The 26,435-nt window shown below is 44.5% G+C and overlaps 1 protein-coding gene across 1 annotated transcript; it reads right to left on the bottom strand.

The window, feature by feature from the left end:
- Positions 1-675: 675 nt before the first annotated feature.
- On the bottom strand, positions 676-26,359 carry spag1a (sperm associated antigen 1a). The gene is made up of 8 exons (XM_045709620.2): positions 25,400-26,359; positions 22,215-22,314; positions 20,957-21,109; positions 20,611-20,747; positions 15,371-15,512; positions 13,338-13,464; positions 7,240-7,377; positions 676-4,377 (listed from the first exon to the last, which is right to left on the bottom strand). The coding sequence occupies exons 1-8, from the start codon at positions 25,737-25,739 to the stop codon at positions 4,372-4,374; spliced, it is 1,143 nt and encodes a 380-aa protein (XP_045565576.1). The 5' UTR covers positions 25,740-26,359; the 3' UTR covers positions 676-4,371.
- Between the last annotated feature and the right edge of the window lie 76 nt (positions 26,360-26,435).

Below are 26,435 nucleotides of genomic sequence, written 5' to 3' on the forward strand. Positions count from 1 at the left end.
CATAGCCCATCTATAATTTAGCCCAAACAACTACCTCTTCCCCTACTGTATTTATTTATTTATTTTGCTCCTTTGCACCCCATTATTTCTACTTCTACTTTGCACTTTCTTCCACTGCAAATCTACCATTCCAGTGTTTTACTTGCTAAATTGTATTTACTTCGCCATCATGGCCTTTTTTGCCTTTGCCTCCCTTACCTCACCTCATTTGCTCACATTGTATATAGACTTAATGTTCTACTGTATTATTGACTGTAGGTTTGTTTTACTCCATGTGTAACTCTGTGTTGTGTTGTATGTTGTCAAACTGCTTTGCTTTATCTTGGCCAGGTTGCAATTGTAAATGAGAACTTGTTCTCAACTTGCCTACCTGGTTAAATAAAGGTGAAATAAAAATAAATAAATAAAATTGTATTCAACAAGTCAAGATATGCTAATGGACACACCAACCTGGTAACCCCCCAGCCTCCCAAAGACAGAACGGTACTCAGGCTACTGTGGATGAACCCTCCTCACTCCTAAAGACCCTTGATGAGGTGTGTAGTGTTGCTCTGCAGAGCAGACAGAGGCGGTGTCCCCAATGGAGCTCTATTCCCTATACACTGTAGTGTACTACACTACTTTTGAAGTGCACTACATAGGGAATAGGGTGCCATTTGGAACACCCCGAGAGTATGGTGACTCTGCCATTTTGCCAAGGGGTCAATGATCATGATCTTAAGTTATTAATGAGAAACATTGCCATTTAGCTTAGTGTTTATTTTAAAGAACGATTATTTTTTGGGGGTGGGGGGGGGGGGGGGTGGGGCTTCAGCTGTACTGTTCCCTTTTACACTGTATGTAATAAAGGTACAGTCAAGTGGTTCAGCGTCAGCAATGGCTATCGTTTCATCAACAGGAACGAGACGAGGGGAAGACGTCTTCAGAAAGGAAGGAAAACCTCTTCTTTGACGTCTTAGTACATGTTAAATGAAACAGTTCCGTCAGAATCGAATCTACGTTCATGTACCTGCAATGCTCAGAATGCATGGATGGATGTTCTAAACAAAAAAAAAAACTGAACTGTTCCTTTATCTGCTGTTGTGGTGCTGCTCAACTACCAGTCTGGATTGATAACATGACACAAGCTGCAGTTTGTCCGTTTGTTTCGACCCTCCTTTTCCCACTTCATGTGATTCTGTATGATACTTTGAAGACTAGTGTCTAACTTGTAGAGAGCGATTGGAGCTTATGGTATTTGTATATTTGTTTTCTAATTTGCTTCATAATTGGTATGTAAATGCATATTTCACAAAAATAAAACCATGAATCGAGTTCTAAGTGGACAATGAATATTTCCTTTTTCAGTTTTGAATGTAAGTTGTTAGCCTGGTCCCAGATCTGTTGCCTCCTTCTATAGCCTGGTCCCAGATCTGTTGTGTCCTTCTATAGCCTGGTCCCAGATCTGTTGCCTCCTTCTATAGCCTGGTCCCAGATCTGTTGTGTCCTTCTATAGCCTGGTCCCAGATCTGTTGTCTCCTTCTATAGCCTGGTCCCAGATCTGTTGTCTCCTTCTATAGCCTGGTCCCAGATCTGTTGTCTCCTTCTATAGCCTGGTCCCAGATCTGTTGTCTCCTCCTATAGCCTGGTCCCAGATCTGTTGTGTCCTTCTATAGCCTGGTCCCAGATCTGTTGTGTCCTTCTATAGCCTGGTCCCAGATCTGTTGTCTCCTTCTATAGCCTGGTCCCAGATCTGTTGTGTCCTTCTATAGTCTGGTCCCAGATCTGTTTCTGCTCTGGCAAACTCCATTGCTCAAACCAAACTGTTTGGCATGACAGCTCAAACAGACTGGCACTCAGGCGAATATTTTGTTGTTGAACATACAAAATGGATTTGTCATCGGGACAACTATAATACTGAGAGTCATCAAGTAAGTTGCTTCATATCATCAGTCCTACAGTAGGACTGTAACTTTTTTTTAAATAAAAAAAAATTAAATAAAAAAAAGTCACTGACTGCATGAAGTCAACTCTAGACATCTTTCAGAATGAATGCATGGTATACAGTACAAAGCAGAAGTGTTTAATCATGAACAGCCACCTCAGAGGGGTCTATGTTCTAAACAGACCAATCTGTGGTGAAAGCAGAACATTCACAATGCATTCCACACACCCAGCTTGTTATTCACCAGTTTCAGACACTGACTGAAATACCTCTAACAACAGAGATGAGGAAGGAAGGAGGTAGACCTCTAGCTCAACAGATAACGATCTGAAGGAGGTTGACCTCTATCTCTACAGATAACTATCTGAAGGAGGTAGACCTCTATCTCAACAGATAACTATCTGAAGGAGGTAGACCTCTATCTCAACAGATAACTATCTGAAGGAGGTAGACCTCTATCTCAACAGATAACGATCTGAAGGAGGTTGACCTCTATCTCAACAGATAACTATCTGAAGGAGGTTGACCTCTTATCTCAACAGATAACTATCTGAAGGAGGTTTGGGGATTTTATAAAGCAGTAGAGCAACATCTGAAAACTAGCAGACCAGTGTTTCGACTACTACTATACACATTTACCTAGCTCTGGTCCATGCCGTTACAATTCCTCTAACGCCATGGATCAGAGCTAACATTTACCATACAATCATGGTCATGTTCAAGACTGAACCTGAGATTAAAAGCATACAGTACATGATATACACAGTTGTCCATCTTTCATTATGCATTAATTAGCCAACAGTGCCCTTTTACGGTTGAAAAGGTACATACATGACTGTCAATACAGTGGCAATATATATATTTTTTGGGGGGTTTCCTCATGTAAAATATTCTGCAGTGTATCAAAGCAGCAGTTTTATTACATATATACAAGGATGTTATATTTCTCTGAGGTTCAGATTACACTTCCCAAATATATGGTTCAACTTGAATCTCAATAAGGCACACCACATCTCTCCCACGTTGTGTTCCAGTGTGCTTCTAGAGCTTCTGTCGATCGCTTCTCCAATCTGTAATACAGCCGGTCTGCATAATCTGCTGTTAGTGGGAAGAAATCAAATACTTCTGCAAGAAAACTACCGTAATTTCCGGACTATTAAGCGCACCTGAATATAAGCCTCACCCACTGAATAAAAAAAAATATATATATTTTGAACATAAATAAGCCGCACATAAGCCGCACATAAGCCGCAGGTGCCTAACCGGTACATTGAAACAAATTAACTTTACACAGGCTTTAACGAAACACGGCTTGTAACAAAAATAAATAGGCTTTAACGAAACACGGCTTGTAACAATTAATTAGCAGTAAGCTTTAGTTGTCTTTTTGCACTGAGTCAATTCCTCACGCTGCTGTTTCCAACGTCTTATCATCGACTCATTAAGACCAAGCTCCCGTGCAGCAGCTCTATTTCCTTTTCCAACAGCCAGATCAATCGCCTTCAACTTGAAAGCTGCATCATAGGCATTTCTCCGTGTCTTTGCCATGATGAGGGTGACAAAATGACTACCGTAATCAGAATGATGGGAAGTTTGAGAGTGCTCGATTTAATCTAAACAGTAAACAAAAAAGTTGTTTGACCTTAACCCGTTCGGCAATTTCATTGGTCTAATGAAAGCTTCATGCCGCCAAAAAACTGAGCACATCACAGAATGTGTTTTTTTGTGAGAAAAAAAATTGAAAGCGGGAAAAATCCATATATTAGCCGCGTCATTGTTTAAGCCGCGAGGTTTAAAGCCTGGGAAAAAAAGTTGCAGCTTATAGTCCGGAATTTACGGTAGTCACTCCTAGCTTTTAAGAATTTGGTCTAAGTCTCAAATGGCACCCTATCCCCTATATAGTGCACTACATTTGATTATGGACCTATGAGCCCTGGTCAAACGTAGTGCATTTTATAGGGAGTAGGGCACAATTTGTGACGCATCCTTTCTCTACAGTGTGTTGCTGCAGGGAGTCTGAGCATGCTGAGGTAAAGAATGCACTAACTGCAAGTCTCTCTGGATAAGAGCATCTGCTAAATGACTCATTAACTGTAAGTCTTTCTGGATAAGAGCATCTGCTAAATGACAAATGTAAATATAAGAAGCTGCATTGCATCTAAAGTATCTTTAGAGTCTCCAGAATGGAAATGAAGGATGCAGCTGCCTGCTATGAATTACTGAACAACGCTCTGCCGTCGTCGACGCGATGCTTTAATGATGCTCTTTGAAGGCAGATGGAGTCAGAGCCCAACATCCAGCATAGTTCACCTTAGTCCATGTCAACTCTGTGAGGGATGATGAGTTGAGGCCTGAACAGCCTTCCCTGTGGCCACTCCCAGGTCTACATCAGTCTCGCTCTTCATCAGCCTCCTATACAGTCTACTGTGGCAGTCTCATCTCTGCCATCAAACCTGAGGTGGAATAAAGAGTTCAGTCTCATCTCTGCCATCAAACCTGAGGTGGAATAAAGAGTTCAGTCTCATCTCTGCCATCAAACCTGAGGTGGAATAAAGAGTTCAGTCTCATCTCTGCCATCAAACCTGAGGTGGAATAAAGAGTTCAGTCTCATCTCTGCCATCAAACCTGAGGTGGAATAAAGAGTTCAGTCGCATCTCTGCATTCAAACCTGAAGTGGAATAAAGAGTTCAGTCTCATCTCTGACATCAAACCTGAGGTGGAATAAAGAGTTCAGTCTCATCTCTGCCATCAACCCTGAGGTGGAATAAAGAGTTCAGTCTCATCTCTGCCATCAAACCTGAGGTGGAATAAAGAGTTCAGTCTCATCTCTGACATCAAACCTGAGGTGGAATAAAGAGTTCAGTCTCATCTCTGACATCAAACCTGAGGTGGAATAAAGAGTTCAGTCTCATCTCTGCCATCAAACCTGAGGTGGAATAAAGAGTTCAGTCTCATCTCTGACATCAAACCTGAGGTGGAATAAAGAGTTCAGTCTCATCTCTGACATCAAACCTGAGGTGGAATAAAGAGTTCAGTCTCATCTCTGACATCAAACCTGAGGTGGAATAAAGAGTTCAGTCTCATCTCTGACATGTTTTATTTATGTTTTTATTTAACCTTTATGTAACCAGGTGGGCTAGTTGAGAACAAGTCCTTTATTTAACCAGGTAGGCCAGTTGAGAACAAGTCCTTTATTTAACCAGGTAGTCTAGTTGAGAACAAGTTCTCATTTACAACTGCGACCTGGCCAAGATAAAGCAAAGCAGTGCGACAGAAACAAAAACAAAGAGTTACACATGGAATAAACAAGCGTACAGTCAATAATACAGTAGAAATAAAAGAAAGTCTATATACAGTGTGTGCAAATGGCGTGAGGAGGTAAGACAATAAATAGGCCATAGTAGCAAAGTAATTACAATTTATCAAATGAACACTGGAGTGACAGATGAGCAGATGATGATGTGCAGATGATGGTGTGTAAGTAATGATACTGGTGTGCAAAAGAGCAGCAAAGTAAATAAAAACAATATGGGGATGAGGTAGGTAGATTGGATGGGCTATTGACAGATGGGCTATGTACAGGTGCAGTGATCTGTGAGCTGCTCTGACAGCTGGTGCTTAAAGTTAGTGAGGGAGATAAGTGTTTCCAGTTTCAGTGATTTTTGCAGTTCGTTCCAGTCATTGGCAGCAGAGAACTGGAAGGAAAGGAGGCCAAAGTAGGAATTGGCTTTGGAGATGACCAGTGAGATATACCTGCTGGAGCGCATGCTACGGGTGGTGCTGCTATGGTGACCAGTGAGCTGAGATAAGGCGGGGCTTTACCTAGCAGAGACTTATAGATGACCTGTAGCCAGTGGGTTTGGCGACGAATATGTAGCGAGGGCCTGCCGACGAGAGCATACAGGTCGCAGTGGAGGGTAGTATATGGGGCTTTGGTGACAAAACGGATGGCACTGTGATAGACTGCATCCAGTTTGCTGACTAGAGTGTTGGAGACTATTTTGTAAATGACATCGCTGAAGTTGAGGATTAGTAGGATAGTCAGTTTTACGAGGGTATGTTTGGCGGTGTGAGTGAAGGAGGCTTTGTTTGCGAAATAGAAAGCCGATTCTAGATTTAATTTTGGATTGGAGATGCTTGATGTGAGTCTGGAAGGAGAGTTTACAGTCTAACCAGACACCTAGGTATTTGTAGATGTCCACGTATTCTAGGTCAGAACAGTCCAGAGTAGTGATGCTGGACGGGCGGGCAGCGAACGGTTGAAAAGCATGCATTTGGTTTTGCAAGCGTTTAAGAGCAGTTGGAGGCCACAGAAGGAGTGACATCAAACCTGAGGTGGAATAAAGAGTTGGGTTACCTACCCTGGGTGTGTTGGGGACCTACCCTGGGTGTGTTGGGGACCTACCCTGGGTGTGTTGGGGACCTACCCTGGGTGTGTTGGGGACCTACCCTGGGTGTGAGTTGGTACCTACCCTGGGTGTGTTGGGGACCTACCCTGGGTGTGTTGGGGACCTACCCTGGGTGTGTTGGGGACCTACCCTTGGTGTGTTGGGGACCTACCCTGGGTGTGTTGGGGACCTACCCTGGGTGTGAGTTGGTACCTACCCTGGGTGTGTTGGGGACCTACCCTGGGTGTGAGTTGGTACCTACCCTGGGTGTGAGTTGGGTACCTACCCTGGATGTGTTGGCACCTACCCTGGGTGTGTTGGGCACCTACCCTGGATGTGTTGGTACCTAGCCTGGGTGTGTTGGGTACCTACCCTGGATGTGTTGGGACCATCCCTGGGTGTGTTGGGTACCTACCCTGGTTGTGTTGGGTATCTACCCTGGGTGTGTTGGTACCTACCCTGGGTGTGTTGGGTTACCTACCCTGGGTGTGTTGGGTACCTACCCTGGGTGTGGATTGGTACATACCCTGGGTGTGTTGGGTACCTACCCTGGGTGTGTGTTTAGGTACCCACCCTGGGTGTGAGTTGGAACCTACCCTGGGTGTGTTGGGTACCTACCCTGGGTGTGTGTTGGTACCTACCCTGGGTGTGAGTTGGGTACCTACCCTGGATGTGTTGGAACATACCCTGGGTGTGTGTTGGGTTACCTACCCTGGGTGTGTGTTTTGGTACCTACCCTGGGTGTGTGTTGGGTACCTACCCTGGGTGTGAGTTGGTACCTACCCTGGGTGTTTATTGGGTACCTACCCTGGGTGTTTATTGGGTACCTACCCTGGGTGTTTATTGGGCACCTACCCTGGGTGTTTATTGGGTACCTACCCTGGGTGTTTATTGGGCACCTACCCTGGGTGTTTATTGGGTACCTACCCTGGGTGTGTGTTGGGCTCCGTCCATGAGGCTCTGTCTGAGCAGCCCTGTCACAGTCTCCAGCTCCTGTTCAGCCTCGTGGACGTTAGGGTCCAGCTGTAACACCTCCTGGAGGTCACTGCTGGAAGACAGGTAGTCCTGGGAAGGGAGGGAGAGCGGGAGAAGATAGCGGGGTAGAGGAGAAGAGAGTGAGGATGAAGAAAGGGTGAGAGTGTGGGGAGAAAGAGTGAGAGAAGGAGGGGGAGGTAGAATGTCAAAAAGAGGTTCAAAATCAATGGTATTTGGTTTTTATTAGGATCCCCATTAGACGTCGCGATACCAGCAACTACTCGTCTTGGGGTCCACACAAAACACGACATGTTACAGAACACTAATAGACAAGAACAGAACTACATACATTTAAAAAAAACAGCACACATATCCTACATATCAATACACACAAACTATCTAGGTCCAATAGGGGAGAGGCGTTGTGTCGTGAGGTGTTGCTTTATTAGTTTTGTTAAACCAGGTTTTCTGTTCATTTGAGCAATATGAGATGGAACGGGGTTCCATGCATTATTGGCTCTATATAATACTGTACGCTTTCTTGGATTTGTTCTGGAGCTGCGTGTAAGTTGACTATGCAAACAATTTGGGATTTTTCAACACAATGTTTCTTATAAAAAGAATAAGTGATGCAGTCAGTCTTTCCTCAACTCTTAGCCAAGAGAGACTGGCATCCATAGTATTTATATCAGCCCTCTGATTACTATGAAGAGAAAGACGTGCTGCTCTGTTCTGGGCCAGTTGCAGCTTAACTAGGCCTTTCTCTGCAGCACTGGACCACATGACTGGACAATAATCATTAAAAACATGTTGCATCTCTTCTATCCTCAAGGGCGATAGTGTTCATTGGTTTTCCTTGTTCTTCACACAAAAACATGGGCACAAAACAATTTTTTCCAAGTTTATAACAGAAAAATCCGCAACGTGAAAAAGGCTTTTATTGTTTGTTTTTTTACATTGACCAAAAAAATTGCTTGTTTTTTTTGTCATCTTGTTTTTTTGCATATAAACAAAAAAACGACTTGATGTTTCTATTTTCACAAGTGGGTGCGGTTACATGTAGAATGCCTGTCATTTTCCAAATGCAACACTTCCTGTCCCTTCAAAATAGGAGTTCATCCTTCTAACTTCATTCTATTAATCTACTATCTATTAAAACATTTATTAATACCTATTAAGTCATATATTAATGCCAGTGGTGTAAAGTACTTAAGTAAAAATACTTTAAAGGACTATTTAAGTAGATATTTGGGGTATCTTTACCTTACTTTACTATTTATATTGTTTATAAGTTTTATTTTGACTCACTAAACAAATACTGCCTTTATAAACTATGTTGGAGTGTGTCCCTGTCTGTACGTACACTACCGTTCAAAAGTTTGGGGCCTCTTAGAAATGTCCTTGTTTTTAAGCACATTTTTTGTGCATTAAAATAACATCAAATTGATCAGAAATACAGTGTAGACATTGTTAATGTTGTAAATGACTACTGTAGCTGGAAACGGCTGATTTTTTTATGGAATATCTACATAGGTGTACAGAGGCCCATTATCAGCAACCATCACTCCTGTGTTCCAATGGCAAGTTGTGTTAGCTAATCCAAGTTCATCATTTTAAAAGGCTAATTGATCATTAGAAAACCCTTTTGCAATTATGTTAGCACAGCTGAAAACTGTTGTTCTGATTAAAGAAGCAATAAAACTGGCCTTCTTTAGACTAGTTGAGAATCTGGAGCATCAACATTTGTGGGTTCAATTACAGGCTCAAAATGGCCAGAAACAAAGAACTTTCTTCTGAAACTCGTCAATCTATTCTCGTTCTGAGAAATTAAGGCTATTTCTTGTGAGAAATTCCAAGAAACTGAACATCTCGTACGACGCTGTGTACTACTCCCTTCACAGAACAGCGCAAACTGGCTCTAACCAGAATAGAAAGAGGAGTGGGAGGCCCCGGTGCACAACTGAACAAGAGGACAAGCACATTAGATTGTCTAGTTTGAAAAACAGACGCCTCAAAAGTCCTCAAATGGCAGCTTCATTAAATAGTACCCGCAAAACACCAGTCTCAACATCAACAGTGAAGAGGCAACTCCGGGATGCTGGCCTTCTAGGCAGAGTTGCAAAGAAAAAGCCATATCTCAGACTGGCCAGTAAAAAGAAAAGACTAAGATGGGCAAAAGAACACAGACACTGAACAGAGGAACTCTGCCTCCCAGAGCATCCCAGAGTCGCCTCTATTCACTGTTGACGTTGAGACTGGTGGGGTTTTTTCTGATCAATTTGATGTTATTTTAATGGACAAAAACATGTGCTTTTCTTTCAAAAACAAGGACATTTATAAGGGTCCCGAAACTTTTGAACGGTAGTGTAGTTCCACTGTTGATAGATGTCTTTCCATATATAGTTCCACTGTAGATAGATGTATCCTGACCGTGTCTGAATCCTGGCTTAGGAAGACCACCAAAATCCCTGACATTTCCATCCCTAACTATAACATTTTCCGACAAGATAAAACTGCCGAAGGGGGGCGAAGTTGCAATCTACTGCAGAGACAGCCTGCAGAGATCTGTCTTACTCTCCAGGTTTGTGCCCAAACAACTTGAGCTTCTACTTTTAAAAATTCACCTTTCCAGAAACAAGTCTCTCACCGTTGCCGCTTGCTATAGACTACCTTCCCCCCAACTGTGCCCTGGACACCATATGTGAATTGATTGTCCCCCATCTATCTTCAGAGCTCGTGCTGTTAGGTGACCTAAACTGGGACATGCTTAACACCCCGGCCATCCAACAATCTAAACTTGATGCCCTCAATCTCACACAAATTATCAAGGAACCTACCAGGTACAACCCCAAATCCGTAAACACGGGCACCCTCATAGATATCATCCTAACCAACCTGCCCTCCAAATACACCTCTGCTGTCTCCAACCAGGATCTCAGTGATCACTGCCTCATTGCCTGCGTCCGTAATGGCTCTGCAGTCAAACGACCTCCACTCATCACTGTTAAACGCTCCCTGAAACACTTCTGAGAGCAGGCCTTTCTAATCGACCTGGCCCGGGTATCCTGGAAGGACATTGACCTCATCCCGTCAGTAGAGGATGCCTGGTTATTCTTTAAAAGTGCTTTCCTCACCATCTTAAATAAGCATGCCCCATTCAAAAAATGTAAAACCAGGAACAGATATAGCCCTTGGTTCACTCCAGACCTGACTGCCCTTGACCAGCACAAAAACATCCTGTGGCGTACTGAATTAGCATCGAATAGCCCCCGCAATATGCAACTTTTCAGGGAAGTTAGGAACCAATATACACAGTCAGTTAGGAAAGCTAACGGTTAGCTTTTTCTAACAGAAATGTGCATCCTGTAGCACTAATTCCAAAACGTTTTGGTACACTGTAAAGTCCGTGGAGAGTAAGAGCACCTCCTCCCAGCTGCCTACTGCACTGAGGCTAGGAAATACTGTCACCACAGATACATCCACGATAATTGAGAATTTCAATAAGCATTTTTCTACGGCTGGCCATGCTTTCCACCTGGCTACCCCTACCCCGGTCAACAGCCCTGCACCCCCCACAGCAACTTGCCCAAGCCTCCCCCATTTCTCCTTCACCCAAATCTAGATAGCTGATGTTCTGAAAGAGCTGCAAAATCTGGATCCCTTACAAATCAGCCGGGCTAGACAATCTGGACCCTCTCTTTCTAAAATTATCCGCCGAAATTGTTGCAACCCCTATTACTAGCCTGTTCAACCCGTCTTTCGTATCGTCTGACATCCCCAAAGATTGGAAAGCTGCTACGGTCATCCCCCTCTTCAAAGGGGGTGACACTCTAGACCCAAACTGCTACAAACCTATATTCATCCTACCCTGCCTTTCTAAGGTCTTCGAAAGCCAAGTTAACAAACAGATCACCAACCATTTTGAATCCCACCGTACCTTCTCCGCTATGCAATCTGGTTTCCGAGCTGGTCATGGGTGCACCTCAGCCACGCTCAAGGTCTTAAACGATATCATAACCTCCATTGATAAGAGACAATACTGTGCAGCTGTATTAATAGACCTGGTCAAGGCTTTCGACTCTGTCAATCACCACATTCTTATCCGCAGACTCAACAGCCTTGGTTTATCAAATGACTGCCTCGCCTGGTTCACCAACTACTCAGACAGAGTTCAGTGTGTCAAAGCGGAGGGCCTGTTGTCCGGACCTCTGGCAGTCTCTATGGGCGTGCCACAGGGTTCAATTCTCGGGCCGACTCTCTTCTCTGTATACATCAAAATACCTTCCAACACTCTACTCAGCAAATTGGATGCAGTCTATCACAGTGCCATCCGTTTTGTCACCAAAGCCCCATATACTACCCACCACTGTGACCTGTATGCTCTCGTTGGCTGGCCCTCGCTTCATATTCATCACCAAACCCACTGGCTCCAGGTCATCTATAAGTCTTTGCTAGGTAAAGCCCCACCTTATCTCAGCTCACTGGTCACCATAGCAACACCCACCCTCAGCACGCGCTCCAGCAGGTATATTTCACTGGTCACCACCAAAGCCAATTCCTCCTTTGGCCGCCTTTCCTTCCAGTTTTCTGCTGCCAATGACTGGAACGAACTGCAAAAATCTCTGAAGCTGGAGACTCATATCTTCCTCACTAACTTTAAGCACCAGCTGTCAGAGCAGTTCACAGATCACTGCAGCTGTACATAGCCCATCTGTAAACAGCCCATCTATCTACCTCATCCCCATACTGTTATTTATTTATTTTGCTCCTTTGCACCCTAGTATCTCTACTTGCACATTCATCTTCTGCACATCTATCACTCCAGTGTTTAACTGCTATATTGTAATTACTTCGCCACCATGGCCTATTTATTGCCTTACCTCCCTTACCTCACCTCATTTGCACACAGTGTATATAGATTTTTCTACTATATTATTGATTGTATGTTTGTTTATTCCATGTGTAACTCTGTGTTGTTGTATGTGTCGAACTGCTTTGCTTTATCTTGGTCAGGTCGCAGTTGTAAATGAGAACTTGTTCTCAACTGGCCTACCAGGTTAAATAAAGGACTTGTTCTCAACTGGCCTACCTGGTTAAATAAAGGACTTGTTCTCAACTGGCCTACCTGGTTAAATAAAGGACTTGTTCTCAACTGGCCTACCTGGTTAAATAAAGGTGAAATAAAATAATCACATGGACAAGGAGGAACTGATCATTAATCCTAGATCAGCAATGCTACTCTGAGACACTGTGAATACAGGTCTAGATTTTCCCTAAATGTTATGTTTGTGAGTGAGTACTTGGCAGACAGGAAAAGGAGGCGGGAGAGGAGTGTACTGCAGGTGTGTGAGTGGTGTCCCGGCCAGTCATTTGTAGGTTTCTGTAGCCTTCAGGCCTTTGGCTCTTAATCTGAATATCTCACCCTGCTCTCTACCTCTTCACTGTCACTCTGTTGAATGATTTCATTCTCTGAACCCTCCTCTCCTCCTTTCCTGAGCCCTCAACAGACAGAACAGCACCATCAGCAGAGCTACAGCACCGCTCATTCTGAAATCCCACCTCTTCAGAAATGATATAGTCTATGATGCTCAGATTACTAATGGTTAATTAGGGCACCATGACCATGACATATCAGTGAGCTAACCATTTACAGTAACTGCAGTTCATTAATAGATCAATAAACACTATCATTGTTGTGACTATCTTATAATCTTAAATCTAAAATACAAATGGAGAAATATCACTTTATCTTGACATTAATAGATGAATAAATAGCTATTAATTGATGACTTAATAGATAGTAGATGAAGTTAGAAGGGTGAACACCTATTTTGAAGGAACAGGAAGTGTTGGTTGTGCATTTTGCCAATGAAATGCATTCCACATGTAACCCCACCCACTTGTTAATTGTTTTTGGTTTATCTGCTGAGTTAACAAAAAAACAAGCCGTTTTTCTGTTTTTGGAAAACACAGTGTTCATTGGTTTTCCTTGTTCTTCACACAAAAAACATGTGCTGAACCAACTAGGACTTTGAATAATAGATAACCACCTGTAAGCCTTTAAACGCCAGCGCACGTCTATAGAAGGCCTTCTTATTGGTTGGTTCCAGCTTGAGGGCGGAGTCACAGTCCTGTTTGGCCTCTTCAAAACAACCCAGTCTCAGATAACAGATGGCTCTGGAGGTGAAGGGTAGGGGTTAAGGACTGATAGTGGGCTTGAAAGTGGTCATGTGTCATGGCGATTTTTGTGTACAGTACTACACTGATAAAGAACTGTGCTTACAATCATATAAAAAATAAATCAAATAAATGCCACTCGCACTTGACTTCCCTCTACTAGCATGGACATTACTGAGGAAAAATTGACTTGACTGAGATATGTGGTTATGATGAATTCACAAACTGTAAGTGGCTCTGGATAAAAGCATCTGCTAAATAACTCAAATGTAAATCTTGTCTGTAAGCACTTCCTATTATCTACTGTAAGTATTAACTTAGGTTTGATCGGAAGGGTTATGGGTCACCTGTTGCTAAAGCAGGAACACTTGTCAGGTTAAGGTTAGGGTTAGTATGCTAGCAGGGTTAGTATGCTAGCAGGGTTAGTATGCTAGCAGGGTTAGTATGCTAGCAGGGTTAGTATGCTAGCAGGGTTAGTATGGTAGCAGGGTTAGTATGCTAGCAGGGTTAGTATGCTAGCAGGGTTAGTATGCTAGCAGGGTTAGTATGGTAGCAGGGTTAGTATGCTAGCAGGGTTAGTGTGCTAGCAGGGTTAGTATGCTAGCAGGGTTAGTATGCTAGCAGGGTTAGTGTGCTAGCAGGGTTAGTATGCTAGCAGGGTTAGGGTTAGTATGCTAGCAGGATTAGTATGCTAGCAGGGTTAGTATGCTAGTAGGGTTAGTGTGCTAGCAGGGTTAGTATGCTAGCAGGGTTAGGGTTAGTATGCTAGCAGGATTAGTATGCTAGCAGGGTTAGTGTGCTAGCAGGGTTAGTATGCTAGCAGGGTTAGGGTTAGTGTGCTAGCAGAGTTAGTATGCTAGCAGGGTTAGGGTTAGTATGCTAGCAGGGTTAGTATGCTAGCAGGATTAGGGTTAGTGTGCTAGCAGGGTTAATGGACTCCCGAGTGGCGCAGCGGTCTAAGGCACTGCATCTCAGTGCTAGAGGCGTCACTACAGACCCTGGTTCAATTCCAGGCTGTATCACAACCGGCAGTGATTGGGAGTCCCATAGGGAGGCGCACAGTTGGCCCAGTGTCATCTGGGTTTGGCTGCCTAGTTAAAATAAAAGGTTAGTATGCTAGCAGGGTTATGGGTCACCTGTTGGTAAAGCAGGAACACTTGTCAGGTTAGGGTTAGTATGCTAGCTGGGTTAGGGTTAGTATGCTAGCAGGTTAGTATGCTAGCAGGGTTAGGGTTAGTATGCTAGCAAGGTTAGGGTTAGTATGCTAGCAGGGTTAGTATGCTGGTTAGGGTTAGTATGCTAGCAGGGTTAGTATGCTGGTTAGGGTTAGTATGCTGGTTAGGGTTAGTATGCTAGCAGGGTTAGGGTTAGTATGCTAGCAGGGTTAGTATGCTAGCAGGGTTAGGGTTAGTATGCTAGCAGGGTTAGTATGCTAGCAGGGTTAGTGTGCTAGCAGGGTTAGTATGCTAGCAGGGTTAGTATGCTAGCAGGGTTAGTATGCTAGCAGGTTAGTATGCTAGCAGGGTTAGGGTTAGTATGCTAGCAGGGTTAGTATGCTGGTTAGGGTTAGTATGCTAGCAGGGTTAGTATGCTGGTTAGGGTTAGTATGCTGGTTAGGGTTAGTATGCTAGCAGGGTTAGTATGCTAGCAGGGTTAGTATGCTAGCAGGGCTAGTATGATAGCAGGGTTAGGGTTAGTATGCTAGCAGGGTTAGTATGCTGGTTAGGGTTAGTATGCTAGCAGGGTTAGGGTTAGTATGCTAGCAGGGTTAGGGTTAGTATACTAGCAGGGTTAGGGTTAGTATGCTAGCAGGGTTAGTATGCTGGTTAGGGTTAGTATACTAGCAGGGTTAGGGTTAGTATGCTAGCAGGGTTAGGGTTAGTATGCTAGCAGGGTTAGAGGTCACCTGTTGGTAAAGCAGGAACACTCGTCAGGTTTGATCTTAAGGCATTCGCTGTACTTCTCTAGACCGTCATGGAACTGGCTTTTCCTCACATGCTCATTTCCTTCTGTCTTGAGAGAGGCAAAGCGAGCCTCTGCTTTTTTGGCTGCGGAGAGAGAGAGAGAGAGAAGCAGTTATCAGCAGTGATGCAAGAGGAAATCTGCAGACTCAGAGCAATATGATTTGTTTTTCTAACTAATTAAACTACTTCTAGCTGACTGTAACTATAAAAAACTTTCCTACAATGACTTCCAATGTCAATGAGCAAAAGCTGACTGGTTGAGCCTCTGTTGAGTTTAACAGAGCTGTGACTTGATGAACCGCGTCTAATCCACAGCACAACATTCTGGCCAACTCAACAGATGTAACATTTCATATTCAGCACCCTGGGTAGTCTGGGTAGAGAAGTCAGATTAAGGTGCTGCCTTTAAAAGGAGTGCTGGTGTCTCACATGACAGACCCTGTTTTATTCATCTGTATCTATTTCTGAATAATCTGCATGGACAATCTCTTTCTACCAGTCTGAATCTGGGTATCAGGTTACACTCTACATATCTACCACACTGTGACTGGCTGACCCGTGGGTATCAGGTTACACTCTACATATCTACCACACTGTGACTGGAATGACCCGTGGGTATCAGGTTACACTCTACATATCTACCACACTGTGACTGGCTGACCCGTGGGTATCAGGTTACACTCTACATATCTACCACACTGTGACTGGAATGACCCGTGGGTATCAGGTTACACTCTACATATCTACCACACTGTGACTGGAATGACCCGTGGGTATCAGGTTACACTCTACATATCTACCACACTGTGACTGGAATGACCCGTGGGTATCAGGTTACACTCTACATATCTACCACACTGTGACTGGCTGACCCGTGGGTATCAGGTTACACTCTACATATCTACCACACTGTGACTGGAATGACCCATGGGTATCAGGTTACACTCTACATATCTACCACACTGTGACTGGCTGACCCGTGGGTATCAGGTTACACTCTACATATCTACCACACTGTGACTGGAATGACCCGTGGGTATCAGGTTACACTCTACATATCTACCACACTGTGACTGGAATGACCCGTGGGTATCAGGTTACACTCTACATATCTACCACACTGTGACTGGAATGACCCGTGGGTATCAGGTTACACTCTACATATCTACCACACTGTGACTGGAATGACCCGTGGGTATCAGGTTACACTCTACATATCTACCACACTGTGACTGGCTGACCCGTGGGTATCAGGTTACACTCTACATATCTACCACACTGTGACTGGAATGACCCGTGGGTATCAGGTTACACTCTACATATCTACCACACTGTGACTGGAATGACCCGTGGGTATCAGGTTACACTCCAGCGAGTGTAAAAACAAAAAAGGGGATCTGTTAAGGAGTCTTTTGGTCCTAGACTTGGTGCTCCGATACCACTTGCCGTGCGGTAGCAGAAAGAACAGTCTATGACTAGGGTGGCTGGAGTCTTTGAACATTTTTGGGGCCTTCCTCTGACACCGCCTGGTATAGAGCTCCTGGATGGGAGGAAGCTTGGCCCCGGTGATGTACTGGGCCGTTCGCACTACCCTCTGTAACGGTGATGCAACCAGGCAGGATGCTCTTGATGGTGCAGCTGTATAATTTTTTGAGGATCTGGTTTCCCATGCCAAATCTTTTCAGTCTCCTGAGGGGGAATAGGTTTTGTCGTGCCCTCTTTACAACTGTCTTGGTGTGTTTGGACCATGATAGTTTGTTGGTGATGTGGACACCAGGGAACTTGAAGATCTTGACCCGCTCCACTACAGCCCCGTCGATGAGAATGGGGGCGTGTTCGGGTCTCCTTTTCCTGTAGTCCACGATCAGCTCCTTTGTCTTGCTCACGTTGAGGGAGAAGTTGTTGTCCTGGCACCACACTGCCAGTTCTCTCCCTATAGGCTGTCTCATCGTTGTCGGTGATCAGGCCTACCACCATTATGTCATCAGCAAATTTAATGATGCTGTTGGAGTCATGCTTGGCCATGCAGTCGTGAGTGAACAGGGATGACAGGAGGGGACTAAGCATGCACGCCTGAGGGGCCCCCGTGTTGAGGATCTGCGTGACAGATGTGTTGTTGCCTACCCTTACCACCTGGGGGCGGCCCGTCAGAAAGTCCAGGACGCTTTTGCCTGTTTGATGGTTTGTCTGAGGGAATAGCGGGATTTCTTATAAGCGTCTTGCTCCTTGAAAGCGGAAGCTCTAGCCTTTATTTCAGTGCGGATGTTGCCTGTAATCCATGGCTTCTGGTTGGGATATGTACGTACGGTCACTGTCGGGACGACGTCCTCAATGTACTTATTGATGAAGCCGGTGGCTGAGGTGGTATACTCCTCAATGCCATTGGATGAATCCCGGAATATATTCCAGTCTGTGCAGCAAAACAGTCCTGTAGCTTAGCATCCACGTCATCTGACCACTTCCGTATTGAGCGAGTCACTGGTATTTCCTGCTTTAGTTTTTGCTTGTAAGAAGTAATCAGGAGGATAGAATTATGGTCAGATTTGCTAAATGGAGGGCGAGGGAGAGCTTTGTATGCGTCTCTGTGTGTGGAGTAAAGGTGGTCTAGAGTTTTTTTCACCCTGGTTGTACATTTAACATGCTGGTAGAAAGGAGGTAAAACTGATTTAAGTTTGCCTGCATTAAAGTCCCCGGGCACTAGGAGCGCCGCTTCTGGATGAACATTTTCTTGTTTGCTCCTGAGTGGCAATGCGGTCTAAGGCAATGCATCTCAATGCAAGAGGTGTCACTACAGTTCCTGGTTCGAATCCAGGCTGTATCACATCCGGCCGCGATTGGGAGTCCCAAAGGGCGGCGCACAATTGGCCCAGCGTCATCTGGGTTTGGCCGGGGTAGGCCGACATTGTGAATAAGAATTTGTTCTTTACTGACTTGCATAGTTAAATAAAGGTTAAATAAAAAATAAAAAATGTAAATAATGTATGGCCTTATACAGCTCGTTGAGTGCAGTCTTAGTGCCAGCATCGGTTTGTGGTGGTAAATAGGCAGCAATGAAAAATATAGATGAGAACTCTCTTGGTAGATCGTGTGGTCTACAGCTTGTCATGAGGTACTTTACCTCAGGCGAGCACCACTCTTCGTCTTACCAGAGGTCGCTGTTCTGTATTGCCAATGCACGGAAAACCCAGCCAACTGTATATTATCTGTGTCGTCGGTGAAACATAAGATATTACAATTTTTAATGTCTCTGTTGGTAGGATAGTCTCGAACGGAGCTCATCCAGTTTATTCTCCAGTGATTGCACGTTGGCCAGTAGAACGGATGGTAGAGGCGGGTTACCCACTCGCCGACGAATTCTCACAAGGCACCCAGATCTGTGCCCCCTTTATAATTTCAATTCAATTCAAGGGGCCTTGGCATGGGAAACATATGTTTACATTATGAAAGCAAGTCAAATGGAAAATAAACAAAAGTGAAATAAACAATAAAAGGTGAACAGTAAGTATAAAATTCCCAAAAAATTAAGACATTTCAAATGTCATATTATGTCTATATACAGTGTTGCAACGATGTGCAAATAGTTCAAGTACAAAAGGGAAAATAAATAAACATAAATATGGGTTGTATTTACAATGGTGTTTGTTCTTCACTGGTTGCCCTTTTCTTGTGGCAACACGTTACAAATCTTGCTGCTGTGATGGAACACTGTGGTATTTCACCCAGTAGATATGGGAGTTTATCCCCCCAAAAAATCTTTGTGGGTCTGTGTAATCTGAGGGAAATATGTGTCTGAAATATGGTCATACATTTGGCAGGAGGTTCGGAAGTGCAGCTCAGTTTCCACCTCATTTTGTGGGCAGTGGGCACATAGCCTGTCTTCTCTTGAGAGCCAGGTCTGCCTACGGCAACCTTTCTCAATAGCAAGGCTATGCTCACTGAGTCTGTACATAGTCAAAGCTTTCCTTAATTTTGGGTCAGCCACAGTGGTCAGGTATTCTGCCACTGTGTTCTCTCTGTTTAGGGTCAAATAGCATTCTAGTTTGCTCAGTTTTTTTGTTAATTCTTTCCAAGTAATTATCTTTTAGTGTCCTCATGATTTGGTTGAGTCTAGTTGTGTTGCTGTCCTGGGGCTCTGTGGGGTCAGTTTGTGTTTGTGAACAGAGCCCCAGGACCAGCTTGCTTAGGGGGACTCTTCTCCAGGTTCATCTCTCTGTAGGTGATGGCTCTGTGGGGTGTGTTTGTGTTTGTGAACAGAGCCCCAGGACCAGCTTGCTTAGGGGACTCTTCTCCAGGTTCATCTCTCTGTAGGTGATGGTTTTGTTATGGAAAGTCTGGGAATCGGATCTCCGTCTCCTCTTCATGTGAATGACGGGGATTTGGACCTGGTCTGGGAGCAACAGAATATCCATCGCGTCAGACTCATTAAAGAAAAAAATCTTTGTCCAGTTCGAAGTGAATAACTGCTGTTCTGATATCCAGAAGCTCTTTTCGGTCAGAAACATTATGTACAAATAAGTTACAAACAACGCAAAAAATAAAAAAAAATAAAAAAACAATTGGTTAGGAGCCCGTAAAACGTCAGCCGTCCGCCTCTGGTGCCATTGTCACTGTGACTGGCTGACCCGTGGGTATCAGGTTACACTCTACATAATTCATTAACACCTCATTAGGAATACGTCTACCATTCACTCAGATTCCCTGTGACACACTTATATACCTATATGTCGCAGCTATTAGATCAAGAACACAACTTCAGCTACTTGGATGGATTTGGTCAACGACGCATATGTTTCATTGTGACGAGTAAACCTTTCCTCAGACCTGAAGACTTGTGTATTGTTTAGGCTTTAGCTCAGTGGACTAAAGCTGTCTTGAATTGCACGGACAACCCAGGTTCAATACCCAGTCATGTTCAAACTGTTTGATATCTGCTCGGTCTGAACTAGTGGACAGAAAGTAGTCTTCCATATCTGGTCCTTTCACGGTATGGCTAGCCAGTAACCAGGAAGTGATGTGGCTAGCCAGTAACCAGGAAGTGATGTGGCTAGCCAGTAACCAGGAAGTGATGTGGCTAGCCAGTAACCAGGAAGTGATGTGGCTAGCCAGTAACCAGGAAGTGATGTGGCTAGCCAGTAAGCAGGAAGTGATGTGGCTAGCCAGTAAACAGGAAGTGACCTCTGACCTTCTCTAGCCTGGACCAGTTCAGCACTGGGGTCTTTCTGCCTGTGGTGCTGCTGAGCTGACAGTGGGACTAGAGGGATCTCTGGAAGCTTCTGTCTCCAGTCAGGGCCGTCCTGCTCAATAAGCTGCTTGGTGATCCTGGAGGAAAACACACTCAGGTCACACAGTTCACATCCTAAAATAAACCCTGACACCATCTTGACATGAGCAGAGACAACTGCAAGTTCATTTTCACATCAGAATTTCACTGCAAGGGAACCTCCATTTTCTGTAAGACACTATCATGGTTGTATGGCCATACATACACAATGTCCTCTGAGGGGGGCTGCTTTAAATCCTTGGTTTACCTGTGGACACTGTCGTGTGCCGCCTGCACCCCAATGTCTATCTGCAGAACAGTCTTAAAATCCACGTAGGCCTGTCGGTAACGTTCCATTGACTCATAGGCCGTGGCCCTGCGAAGGAGGGGCTTCAGGGAGAAGGGCTGCAGCTCCAATGCCCTGGGGTTAATAGGATCAGAGAGAGAGAGAGAGAGAGAGACAGAGAGAGGATCACAACCCCCATTTTGCGTTTGGTCACGTTGTGTTCCAGGTGGTGGGACAAGACTTCTGACACACTCTAGGCTGCAGCAGATAATGTCTGCCATTTAGAAACACGTGATAGTGTGTGTGGATGGAAACCTAAAACACATGCCATTTGTCTAACCTATAAACAGAGGCAGACGGTCTGTGAACAGAGGCAGACGGTCTGTGAACAGAGGCAGACGGTCTGTGAACAGAGGCAGACGCTCTGTGAACAGAGGCAGACGGTCTGTGAACAGAGGCAGACGGTCTGTGAACAGAGGCAGACGGTCTGTAAACAGAGGCAGACGGTCTGTGAACAGAGGCAGACGGTCTGTAAACAGAGGCAGACGGTCTGTGAACAGAGGCAGACGGTCTGTGAACAGAGGCAGACGGTCTGTGAACAGAGGCAGACGGTCTGTAAACAGAGGCAGACGGTCTGTGAACAGAGGCAGACAGTCTGTGAATAATGTGTTTGTAGTGCCACGAACATGTGTTAAACACTACTACAACAACCACATGATGAGCATTAATGAGTTTAATACAGACTGGAAATCTGCTCTCTCTCTCTCTCTCTCTCTCAGACAGCCTAATACTCTCTCTCTCTGTCTCTCTCTCTGTCTCTCTCAGACAGCCTAATACTCTGTCTCTCTCTGTCTCTCTCTCTGTCTGTCTCTCTCGTCTCTCTGTCCTCTCTCTCTGTCTCTCTCTCGTCTGTCTCTCTCTGTCTCTCTCTCGCTCTCGCTCTCTCGTCTCTCTCTGCCTCTCTCTCTCTCTGTCTCTCTCTGTCTCTCTCTCTCTGTCTCTCTCTCTCGTCTGCCCTCGTCTCTCTCAGACAGCCTAATACTCCTGCTACTGTTAACATGTTTACTGAGCCCAGGGAGAGGTGGAATGTGTTTCAAATGGCACCATATTCCCTATATAGTGCACTACAACCAGGGCCCTGGTCAACAGTAATGCACTATATCTGGAATAGGGTGCCATTTGGGACACAGATGTAGAAGAGTATTGGCCTGTAGAAGGGACGATAGCAAGGCCTCCTCACCTGGTGCAGTCCTGGATACACTCTGTGTTGCTCCCATCCTTCAGGTAGCAAGCAGCTCTGTTAGAGTAGAGAATACACAGGTCCTCTCCACTCTCTATACCTTTAACAACAAGCAGCTCTGTTAGAGTAGAGAATACACAGGTCCTCTCCACTCTCTATACCTTTAACAACAAGCAGCTCTGTTAGAGTAGAGAATACACAGGACCTCTCCACTCTCTATACCTTTAACAACAAGCAGCTCTGTTAGAGTAGAGAATACACAGGACCTCTCCACTCTCTATACCTTTAACAACAAGCAGCTCTGTTAGAGTAGAGAATACACAGGTCCTCTCCACTCTCTATACCTTTAACAACAAGCAGCTCTGTTAGAGTAGAGAATACACAGGACCTCTCCACTCTCTATACCTTTAACAACAAGCAGCTCTGTTAGAGTAGAGAATACACAGGTCCTCTCCACTCTCTATACCTTTAACAACAAACAGCTCTGTTAGAGTAGAGAATACACAGGTCCTCTCCACTCTCTATACCTTTAACAACAAACACAACTTGTATTTCAAAGTCATTTAAATAAAAAATATAATTTAAAAAAGAAGAAAGCGAGCAACGAAAATAGCAGAAAGCATTTTGTCCGTACTCTGCTCAGATCTCAGTCAAACGTGTTAATAGGACAGACTATGGTGTTGTGTGTGTGTGTGTGTGTGTGTGCGTGTGTGTGTGCGCACTGTACAGTTTGCACGGTCAATCCATTTACAAGGAAAAAGCTTTCCACTGCCTTTTCTCCAAGGACTTCAATCTGCAGCATCAGCCATTGTTGCCCATCATCAGTCATTACACAGTAGTGATGGATTCCTGTCAGTCTGGATAATGTTGTTGGCTGTTGTGTTTTCCCCCTGCTACTAGCATCTATTTGTGTTGCCAACCATAAGCTTTCAAGACGTTTTGGAAATTCAACTGAATCCAATTTGCAGGAGTGTAATGTTAATGCCTACGCAGCAGCATTTCACTAGCCTCTGCTCCAGGCACGCTACCAGCAATAGGGATTGGCTGATGAGGGCTCTGGGATGACTGTGATGAAAACGCCCAATGACAACAAAGAGGCCTGTGTGCCAGGAAATGGACCCTGTAGAAACTAGGAACGAGTGACACTTAATGTGAACCTGGGTCTAATACCCCTTTCCTCCATGACACACACCCAGCAGCTGGGAGGAACATGATCTTCCTGTCGCAGGACCTTATGACTACCTTCACTGTCATTATTCAAGTACCCACAATATCCTACATCACTAACAGTGGGCCTCTTAGGCCTGTTTCCTGTTAAAACATCTAGTCTAGCCCTGTGTCCTGTTTAAAACATCTAGTGTAGGGCTGTGTCCTGTTAAAACATCTAGTGTAGGGCTGTTTCCTGTTTAAAACATCTAGTGTAGGGCTGTTTCCTGTTTAAAACATCTAGTGTAGGGCTGTTTCCTGTTTAAAACATCTAGTGTAGGGCTGTTTCCTGTTTAAAACATCTAGTGTAGGCCTGTTTCCTGTTTAAAACATCTAGTGTAGGCCTGTTTCCTGTTTAAAACATCTAGTGTAGGGCTGTGTCCTGTTAAAACATCTAGTGTAGGCCTGTTTCCTGTTTAAAACATCTAGTGTAGGCCTGTTTCCTGTTTAAAACATCTAGTGTAGGCCTGTTTCCTGTTTAAAACATCTAGTGTAGGGCTGTGTCCTGTTAAAACATCTAGTGTAGGGCTGTTTCCTGTTAAAACATCTAGTGTAGGCCTGTTTCCTGTTTAAAACATCTAGTGTAGGCCTGTTTCCTGTTTAAAACATCTAGTGTAGGGCTGTTTCCTGTTTAAAACATCTAGTGTAGGGCTGTTTCCTGTTTAAAACATCTAGTGTAGGGCTGTTTCCTGTTTAAAACATCTAGTGTAGGCCTGTTTCCTGTTTAAAACATCTAGTGTAGGGCTGTTTCCTGTTTAAAACATCTAGTGTAGGGCTGTTTCCTGTTTAAAACATCTAGTGTAGGCCTGTTTCCTGTTTAAAACATCTAGTGTAGGCCTGTTTCCTGTTTAAAACATCTAGTGTAGGCCTGTTTCCTCAGTTGTACTAAAGGGATTTTGCACTAACCCTAACCCACTTTCCTTCACTGCTGGAACCTGAAATATTGAGTTCAGGGCAGGTTCCAGGTATAAGCGATATAATCGGTCACTTAGGGCCTTTTGACACTTTTGTTGTTTGTTGTAAATTAGGAACTCAGTCGGGGTCTCAACGTACTATTGAGAGTTAAAATAGTAGAATACGCACCAAGGTGTCATTTAGAAACGTGGTTGTGTATCAGCGGTTTGTCTTATGTCCATCATCGACAGTCACTCAATTAGCCGTCAGCTAACAATTCTTTTGCCAACTATCTAAACTTGTAGTAATCATGGCCAAATACCGCCCGGGCACGCAGGGCACGTGTCCAGGGGCCCTGACCTCCAGGGGGGGGGCCCCCCATTGATTTTGTTCGTCATTCTCACTCAGATATCATTAACATGTCATAAGTCATGGTAAAATGTGTAGAATTGCAGGAAATTTGCTCTAAAACTGCTAAATAAATATCTCCACCTCATGGCAAAATGTGTAGAATTGCATAAAATGTGTTGTACAATTGCAACTTTCTCTCTGCCCCATGTCAAAATGTGTAGAATAAGAATTGCAGGAAACATGCTTTAATGCAGCAGTTTTTATCTCAATATTAAATCATTTCTTGTAACATTTAAGTGAACCATTTTAAATTAAAATGGTTCAAAATTAACTAAAATAGGCTTCTTAGCAAAAGGCCATTTCTTAATCAAGGATTTTGCTGGAACTGTCTGGGAGTGGTCTGAGAGAGAGGTTGGGAACTCTCTTTCTTATTGGTCTATTAACTAATTTAACACATGGTGATGTCACCATGGAAGGCCAAAACTCCATCCCACTAAAACAGGCTGAAATTTCTGTTTTTTCAAACACCCGTTTACATAAGGTGTGAGGCCCCCCAACCAAATCTAGCTTAGGGCCCCCAAAAGGCTAGAGCCGGTCCTGATTGAGTAACATGCTGCTGCCTGCTGAGATGAAACACACATCAAAGACATGTATGAGGTCATGAACTCTGAGACTAAACCCCATCCTGAGACATCTAACTCTGTAACAAGCCACTGCTATTGATTGTACTCCACCTGCGTCACAGCAGCCATCGATGGCCGCAGAGTATTTCTCCACAGCATCTGCAAACTGTCCGTTTTTGAAGAGGTGGTTACCCTCGTTCTTCAGCCGGCCCAGGTGGGACGGCAGAGCTCCAGCGGGAGCGTCCAGATAGCTGGTGTCTGGTGGGATGTCCTTACTCTGGTTCCTGTCCCCCTGGGTGGCTCCGTTGGACATCGACCCCTTCTCTGGGGGACCCTTCCCTGCCTTGGGCTTCTCCGTACTCCCGGCCCTGCTTCTCCTCCTGAATCCTGGGGTGGCCTGGTCCGTTTTAGCCCCTCCAGTTCCAGAGGGCTTATCCTGTGCATTTCCCATTATTATCTCTGTACACGCTGCGGTGTCAAAGCTTTCCTCCCCCTAGAGCAGCAGCCTAGTCTATAAGCTGGATGTAAGATCTGGTGTCAGGACACGCCCCTACTGGTGGAGTCGGCAGTGACGTCACAAAAGGGGGGGCGGTGTTGTTGCATTGCAGTGCTGAGGAGAGATGTTTTCATGAGGCCACTGCATGCCGGAGAACTGGTGCTTGGCAGGAGGAGAGAGGAGCCAATTATGCTGCCAGCAGTTTGGTGATGTCAGGGAAGAATGAGGATCTACCTCTGGGGACACTCCAGGAACAGAACTCTCTGGGAAACCAGTGAAAATATGCTACATCCTAAATGGAATCCTATTCCCTAAGTAGTGCACTACTATACATCCCAAATGGCATCCTATTCCCTATGAAGTACCCTACTTCTGACCAGGGCCCATAGGCCTCTGTATTCAGTTCAAAGTCGTATCCAGTAAGTAGTAATGATGAGTGCTATTGCTCCAGTATCTCTTTAGGGTGTCGAAATAATTAGCATATTTATAGATATTTATAGGTTATACTCCTAGACTAGGAAACTCCTAACTTATAATTAGCATATTTATAGATATTTATATATTATACTCCTAGACTAGGTAACTCCTAACTTATAATTAGCATATTTGAGGTAGGACCCTGCTGGCCCCTAAGCGTTCATACTCCGACAG

Source organism: Salmo salar, chromosome 27 (genome assembly GCF_965601325.2).
Source record: "Salmo salar chromosome 27, fSalSal1, whole genome shotgun sequence".
In the NCBI taxonomy this organism is placed as follows: Eukaryota; Metazoa; Chordata; class Actinopteri; order Salmoniformes; family Salmonidae; genus Salmo; species Salmo salar.